An 8,807-nucleotide genomic window follows, 5' to 3' on the forward strand; every position below is an offset into this window, starting at 1 on the left:
ACTAATTTGAATATCTAAAATCTTGTCTGTGCATATAATTAAGTTCCTACTGGGTTGGATTATAGGAATTTCAATTTTTAAACTAATTTGAATATTTATTGATAATCATTCATCAATATCAATTTAACAGCTTAAAATTAAGTGATACAGTGATACATAAAATAATTACTTATAACTATTCATTGACAACTGTTGGATTGAAATAAATTAATCACCGTGTGTGTGTGTGTGTGTATAGATACATAAAATAACTACTTATAACTATTCATTGACAATTGTTGGATTGAAATAAATTAATCACCGTGTGTGTGTGTGTATATATTTATATATATACACACACACACACGGTGATTAATTTATTTCAATCCAACAGTTGTCAATGAATAGTTATAATTAGTTATTTTATGTATCACTTGATTTCAAGTTGTTAAATTTAATCAATTTGATTAGAGTTTCATGCCCTTTATCTTTAAAGTAGGCATTGTTAGCATCGTAACATTTTTAGACATCATTTGTTAACATGGGTTGTATCAATGTTTAGCATCAATTATTAACTCTTATTTTCTTTTTTAGCAAAATTCTAATATTAGCTTATTCTATATCATTTGTTAGTTAATTTCTGTTTTATACTAATTAGATGGAATTAATTAGAAGGATTTTTCTTTTTTAATTTAAGTTAGTTACAAGGTTGTTGTGACCAATACTATAAATACTTGGGTAGGACTATTAATTCCTTAAACATCCAGAATGGAAGCAACTCAGTACTTACGAATAGCTTTAGTATTTCTTAGTCCCAATAGACTCTAGTGAGTCCCCTTTATATCAACCTAACCTTACTCACCACGCATTAACATTCAGTGATGACAAGCTTATGACTGCTCTAGACCGTCAATTTATATTCTATATTGCGTATATGATGATTGGAAACCCAGTGCATCCTGTGTATATAATGGTGGACACCGGTAGTAGCTTAAGTTGGACACAATGTGAACCTTGCATAAATTGTTTCCAACCAAGTTATCCCAGATACAATTCACAAGCTTCCTCTTCTTACCATAGAGTTAATTGTGATCACCCTCTTTGTAACTACAATGAACCATCCAGCGTTTTCCGATGTGTTAATGGCGATTGCATCTACAGTCAAACATATGGTGCTGGTCCAACTTGTTCTGGGCCAACAAAAGGTTATCTCTCCTCGGAATCATTTCATTTTATAAATAGAAACTATGATGACGAAGAATTTGCTGTTCTCTTCGGCTGCTCGAATGACAACGTAAATTTCTACTTCGGTAATCAACCATCTAATAGGATTTCTGGGATCTTGGGATTAGACTTACATCCTACCTCACTAGTGAGCCAATTGCATGAAACAATGGGTGGTGTTTTCTCTTATTGTATTGTTCCTTATGATCAAAATTATCCATTCGATATTCATCCTCATATACTCAGGTTTGGGGATGATGTTCAATTACCTGAGGGAAACATTCTAACAACGCCCTTTATAAGTTTTGTAGGCAGAAGTTTGTATTATCTTGATCTTATAGATATAAGTGTTGGAACGTATCGCTTATATTTACCACCAGGTTCCTTCAATGCTACACTTGGTCACGGTTTCATCATAGATTCAGGAAATCCATTTACCACACTCACCACAAGTACCACGGGTGGGCTCAATGTTTTTGAATTGGTGACAACAACATTTAGTCGACACTATGATTCTTATAATCTTGTGAGAGTAGTAGTACCTCCCACTAGCAATATAAAGTTCAATCTTTGTTATATGCACAGACAAGATTTTAGAGATTTTCTACCATTGACCTTCCATTTCCAAGGAGCAGACTACGTAGTACATAGCAGGTTTGTGCACATTGAATTTAATGAAGGATTTTTCTGTGTAGCATTAATGCCCAGTCCATTCGCTTCTATTCTAGGAGCTTATCATATGCAAAATATGCGCATTATTCATAACACACTAATCAATGCAATTCAGTTTTACCAAGAAGAATGTGCTTCTGATCACTTTTAGAGTGGCAATGATAGTTGATGTTACCTTTCTACAGTGATACTTTATTATCGGAATATGTTAGTATATCTCCTAAGAAACAATCATATTGTCGGTTTCAAAGCATTATATCTTGTAAATACTATTTTAAGAATGGAAGAAAAAGTTCTGATTTCAGATGTATGTCTACTACTTCATTTATATTATTTATAAAGCATGTGAAATATCCGGATGATACAGATCTTTAGAAGATCAAATCATCGAAGCATTCTCTACATAAGTAATGTTAATTGGGAAATAACATTGCATAGTAGGCATGCTAAATGTCTCCATTGAATATCATGTGATGGTATTAGTATAGGAGATTATAAGAGTTATATCACTAAGGCATTAGTATGGATAAACGGTTATAGACTGTTTATTGAATATGACCATTCACGATGAATCACATGGACATTTAGAATGTAGGCAATGATACATTATAAGATCGTATTAGTGTATCACTGATCCTTAGACCTGAGATGTCAAGGTTGAATTCTGCATAGATACATGTGATTCACATGGTGTATAAATATGGGACTAGTCATGTCATGTGTAAAAAGCCGATCTAGCCATGTGTTATTTGTGTGTGAAGACAGGTGATAGTCAAGACGAGATCCCTTGAGTTGATATAGTTTGATATCAAGTTCCGAAACCAATGTCAATATACGAAATGGAAATCTCCGGTCGGGGTATATAAAATGTTACCTGAAAAGTTGTTTCATGATGACACGTTCGAAATATATTAATTGTCAATTTAATATAAGATTAAGATAAGGATTTTGACATACTGTGAATCCATTCTTAATTGGGATTAGACAATGAAAAAATTTAACTACCCGGCGCATATGATTATAAAATGGTTCTTTGGAGTATATCTTCATTGTGACTTAGGGGTTATGGAGCATTACTAGATACCTACCATAGTTAGTGGGAGTTTCGGTCATAAAGAGTTATAACAAAACATATCAAAATAGACTACGATATTGGGCCCAGGGCTAAGCCATAGTGAGCATAGGAGGCCACACATAAAAAAATAAGGAGAATGGAAAAATAGGCAAAGAAAATTGATTATCCAAGGTTGGCTAGCACCTAACAAGGATAATAAAGACATTTATATTATTATCATGGAATTAGATTCATAGGGTTATATTTGTAATTATGAACAATTTAAAAGTTAAATTGTTAATTATGATTAAATGTTAATCCAATGTCATTATATAAAGAAGTTTAATAACTTCATACTAATGATGAAATTATTTACAACACTAAAACAATTATGGAATTGTTTAAAGAAGTCCAAAATAATTATTGAATTGTTTACAAGGCTACATATATANAGATCAAATCATCGAAGCATTCTCTATATAAGTAATGTTAATTGGGAAATAACATTGCATAGTAGGCATGCTAAATGTCTCCATTGAATATCATGTGATGGTATTAGTATAAGAGATTATAAGAGTTATATCACTAAGGCATTAGTATGGATAAACGGTTATAGACTGTTTATCGAATATGACCATTCACGATGAATCACGTGGACATTTAGAATGTAGGCAATGATACATTATAAGATCGTATTAGTGTATCACTGATCCTTAGACCTGAGATGTCAAGGTTGAATTCTGCATAGATACATGTGATTCACATGGTGTATAAATATTGGACTAGTCATGTCATGTATAAAAAGCCGATCTAGCCATGTGTTATTTGAGTGTGAAGACAGGTGACAGTCAAGACGAGATCCCTTGAGTTGATATAGTTTGATATCAAGTTCCTAGACCAATGTCAATATATGAAATGGAAATCTTTGGTCGAGGTATATAAAATGTTACCTGAAAAGTTGTTTCATGATGACACGTTTGAAATAAATTAATTGTCAATGTAATATAAGAGTAAGATAAGGATTTTGACATACTGTGAATCCATTCTTAATTGGGATTAGACAACGAAAAAATTTAACTACCCGGCGCATATGATTATAAAATGGTTCTTTGGAGTATATCTTCATTATGACTTAGGGGTTATGGAGCATTACTAGATACCTACCATAGTTAGTGGGAGTTTCGGTCATAAAGAGTTATAACAAAACATATCAAAATAGACTACGATATTGGGCCCAAGGCTAAGCCATAGTGAGCATAGGAGGCCACACATAAAAAACTAAGGAGAATGGAAAAATAGGTAAAGAAAATTGATTGTCCAAGATTGGCTAGCACCTAACAAGGATAATAAAGACATTTATATTATTATCATTGAATTAGATTCATAGGGTTATATTTGTAATTATGAACAATTTAAAAGTTAAATTGTTAATTATGACTAAATGTTAATCCAATGTCATTATATAAAGAAGTTGAATAACTTCATACTAATGATGAAATTATTTACAACACTAAAACAATTATGGAATTGTTTAAGGAAGTCCAAAACAATTATCGAATTGTTTACAAGGCTACATGCATAAAGAAAATGATATATCAATTTTAGAATAGAGATAAAAAATTTCTAATAACCCTAATATATCTCTCTTGCTAATTTTTTTTTCCTTAGTGTGGATACTCTCTTGTTTAATTTCTCTTGAAATTAAAAGTCTCCAAGGTTTCTAAGGACTTAAGGTAACAATCTATACCTTACTTGTTTTCAATTTGATTGAAATTTTTCTTTGTAAAATCCTAATATATATTTTCATAGTATTACATGCATCAAATGCTTAGTTCTTCATGCATTCCAAGCTACAGAATAATCTTCATGTAGTTATAAAAAAAAAAAAATTTAGTCTCAACTTGGGATAGTTATAAATAAGGATAAACTGCACACATTATTATTGTTCACTGAAACTGTTTGAAACAAATCAATGCAACATATTAGTATCACAGGCAATAAAAATTAAATAGCTTTAAACCTCATAAGCTATTTCACATAGGGACATTGGGTGCATCACCATTAACTCTCCTTTGGGTAGAGAAAATAACATGCTATTAGGGTCCCAACCACAACATTATAGGCAATAAACAATCAAAGTAGCTTTAAAACCTGATAAGCTAAACCTTACAGNATGCTTTCCCAAAAACTAACCGATAAGGGGACATGCCAATTGTTAGACCGGTCGTCACGGTCATAAAATTAAACCTACGTACCGTAGTTAGCGGTAAGCAGGGTCGAATCCACAGAGAGCAAGACTAACGACCTAATGTATATTTGAGTTACTGNGAGTGCTTGAAGGAATTTTCCCAATCAGGTTGTTGTTCGATGTCATCATTACTGGTTCTTCTGAAACTGACATTCTTGCTGTTAAGAAGTTCCTTCATGATCAATTTACCATTAAAGATCTTGGATATGCCAGAGGAAGTACGTTTTGGATATACTTACAGATACAGGCCTTTTGGGTGCCAAACCTGCTACTACTCCTTTACGTAAAGGCTTCAAGTTTTGTTCTATTGAGGATACTTTATTTGCTAATCCTGATCAAGAAAGATGAGTTGTAACAGAAAACATGTTTCATTTGAGCCTCCTCTTTGTTAACTCAGGAAGTGTGAGCTATAATAGTTTCATGTGAGCTTATCTTTGTCAACTCAGGAAGTGTGAGTTGTAACAGAAAAAAGTTCCTGCTAAATCGAAGGGTTCAAATAGAAAGTTTTGTGTTTGTTTGTTATTCTAATGAACGATTGAGATTTAAAGTTGACAAGGATTGTAACAAACTTTCCTATAAAGTGTAATCTGAATAACAAATAATAAAATAGTTTCTCATTTTTAACTCCAGAAAAGTTTCAACTTACTCTGTTTTTTCTATTTGTTATTTTCTCTTTCTTTGTTCTTGAGTTGTTTAATATGGTATCAGAGCTTTTTTGACGGACGTCAATGGCGGATCCAAAAACTCCTCAATTTTCAGCCTTCAACACAGAAGGAAAAACAATGAACTCACTTTCATCCTTGGCACTCAACAATGCTTTACCTACTGTCACAGTGAAACTAGGCGAGAAAAACTATGGCTATTGGAAATCTCAAGTCCTTCCAACTTTGAAAGCATTCGAACTAAAAGGATTTGTGTGAGGTGAAAAACTTTGTCCTCCTCCTTTTACCCTTTCTGAAACTGATGAACCAACGAAGATAGTAAATTCAGAATATATCTTATGGAAAAAAATTGATCAATTTATGTTCAGTTGGTTGATGTCTTCTATCTCTGAAACAATGTTTAGGCATGTAGCTAATTATGAAACCACATGTGAAATCTGGCACACTCTAGAGATGCATTTTCTAACAGATTCTAAGGCTAGGATTCTGCATTTAAGAAATCAATTACAAACCACAAGAAAAGAAAATTCCAGTATCAACGAATATGTGTTAAAAATGAAAGAGATTGCTGGATCTTTAACCACAAGTGATGTGATAGTGACTGATGAAGAACTACTGTTATATTTGCTTGATGGACTTGGACCGAAGTATGATGCCATGGTAGCAACCTTAATTGCTAGAAGTAATGAAGTATCACTATAAGAAGCACAGTTCCTATTGCATAAGCATGAAATGAGGTTGGAGAAACAACACTTAGCCTATATAGGATTTCATGAAGCGGCTGCCTTCATTGCAAATAAACAATCTGTTAACTCACAACCTCAACAAGTCATGTCAGTTGCAAATACCTCAGAGTAGTAACAAAATCAGTTTACACAATCTTCCTAACAGAATCAGAACCAGAGTGAGCCGAGGAACTCCTTTCAGCTTGCCCCAAACTTTCAAACTTATACTCCAAATTTTGGTCAAAGTAGAGGAAAACGAAGGAAATTTTACAAACCACGGTTGTTTTACCAATTGTGTGGGAAAAGTGGCCATATGGCGCTTCAATGCTACCATCGCTTTGATACCTCTTTTCAAGGTAATCAAAATCACAGGCCTTCCTTTGGTTATGAGTATAATTCATCATCACAACTTACTCAAAATTAAGGTCCTGCTCAAGCCTGACTTGCCAATAGTCAACCGGGATACTTCAATTACTACTCCAACCAACCTTTCACCAATTCACCAATTCACCTACAGCTATGTACCCTCAAATGACTCCTCAGAATGTTGTACCAAACACCCAATCACCATCTCAGAATAACATGAAACATCACTCTGGTAGTTCAGGGGAAAGTCAATTGACACAATTCTCTAGAGCAAAACAGTCCAATCCAATAGCAACACCTCTCACAGTAGCAGATCCTAACTGGTTTATTGACTCCGGAGTAACTCATCACATAACTCCTGATCTCCAAAATCTTTCTCTCAAAAATCAGTGCACTGGATCAGAATCTCTGCAAGTTGGCAGTGGCCAATGTTTGAATATTTCTCATTAGATTTAACTACTCTCCTTTCTTTTTGTGTTGACAGATCCTTACATCTCAAAAATATTCTTTGTGTTCCACATGTGACAAAAAATCTGGTTAGTATATCAAAATAACAAGGGACAACAATGTTTTGGTTGAATTTTCTGCCAATACTTGTGTTATTAAGGACAAGGCTTCATAGGTGGTTCTTCTTAAGGGCTTCGAGCATAATGGCTTATACCAGCTTGATGTTCCCATTGGAAATTGTGTAAGTCAGCAAGATGTGTCCAGGTCATCTAATTCATCTCAATCCTATCTATCACAAGCATCAACCACCTCTTCAGCATCCTCTCACAATCCGGTGGCTACCCCTGGTTGTTCAGCAAGTGAATTAGTTTCCTGTAATAAATCTGGTATAGTTGAAAATAAAAGTCAGCCTAGTTATGGTGATCTCTGGCATAGAAGGCTTGGTCATCCTCACTTTTCTGCTCTAAAATGTCTTGTTCCAGTATTGAATGTAAATAAAACAGAGTTTTGTGAAGCCTGTCAATATGGAAAACTTCATCAGAATCCTTTTCCACCTTCTATTACTCGATCATCAAATCCTTTTGAGTTGGTTTTTGCTAATGTTTGGGGACCTGCGCCTATAGTTTCTACTATAGGTTTCCGGTACTATCTCTTGTTTGTTGATGACTACACTAGATACTCATGGATATATCCTCTTAAACTAAAATCTGAAGTTACCACTATTGTTCAGCAATTTAATCAGCTTGTGTCGCAACAATTTAATAGTAAAATAAAGGTGTTTCAATCTGATTGGGGAGGCGAGTTCAGACCTTTGGCTCAGTTTTTTGTTCAACAAGGTATCCATTTTCGTCACCCTTGTCCGCACACACATCAACAAAATGGCAAGATTGAACGTAAACATCGCCATGTAACAGAAAAGGGACTGACTTTGCTAGCACAAGCTTCTCTTCCTCTTCGCTTCTGGTGGTTTGCATTTCACACAGCAATATACTTGATTAATCGCCTACCTTCCTCTGTGATATAAAATCAGGTTCCCTATTATCTTTTATTTCAAAAGACACCAGCTTATAACAACCTTCGAACTTTGGCTGCTAGTGTTTTCCCTTTATTAGATCGTATTAGAAGCACAAATTTGCATTTCACACTGAACAATGTATTTTTCTAGGCTACAGTTCACATCATAAGGGGTATTTATGTCTCAATTCTAGTAGCAAGGTGTATACTGTACAGAGTGTTAAATTCAATGAGGCAGTTTTTCCTTTTTCTACTAATTTTCTTGATGCTTCTAATTTAGGATCTGAAGCAACTAGTGAACTTTTTTTGACACATCCTTGGCGACTTCCTATCAACTTATCCCCCTCTGTTGATCCCTCTAATACATTTCACTATCAAGACATTCTTTATAGGGCTTCCTCACAACAAGATCCTCA

The 8,807-nt window shown here is 34.1% G+C and overlaps 1 protein-coding gene across 1 annotated transcript; it reads left to right on the forward strand.

Moving 5' to 3' along the window:
• The first annotated feature begins 913 nt into the window (after positions 1-913).
• Positions 914-2,026, forward strand: LOC116138602 (aspartic proteinase nepenthesin-1-like). The gene has a single exon (XM_031424313.1). The coding sequence runs from the start codon at positions 914-916 to the stop codon at positions 2,024-2,026; it is 1,113 nt and encodes a 370-aa protein (XP_031280173.1).
• Positions 2,027-8,807: the final 6,781 nt, after the last annotated feature.

The sequence above is a fragment of the Pistacia vera genome, unplaced genomic scaffold (assembly GCF_008641045.1).
Source record: "Pistacia vera cultivar Batoury unplaced genomic scaffold, PisVer_v2 Contig342, whole genome shotgun sequence".
NCBI classification, from domain to species: Eukaryota; Viridiplantae; Streptophyta; class Magnoliopsida; order Sapindales; family Anacardiaceae; genus Pistacia; species Pistacia vera.

Coding starts and splice junctions, on each gene's coding strand:
- LOC116138602 (XM_031424313.1), top strand. CDS start 914: ATGATGATTGGAAACCCAGTGCATCCTGTGTATATAATGGTGGACACC.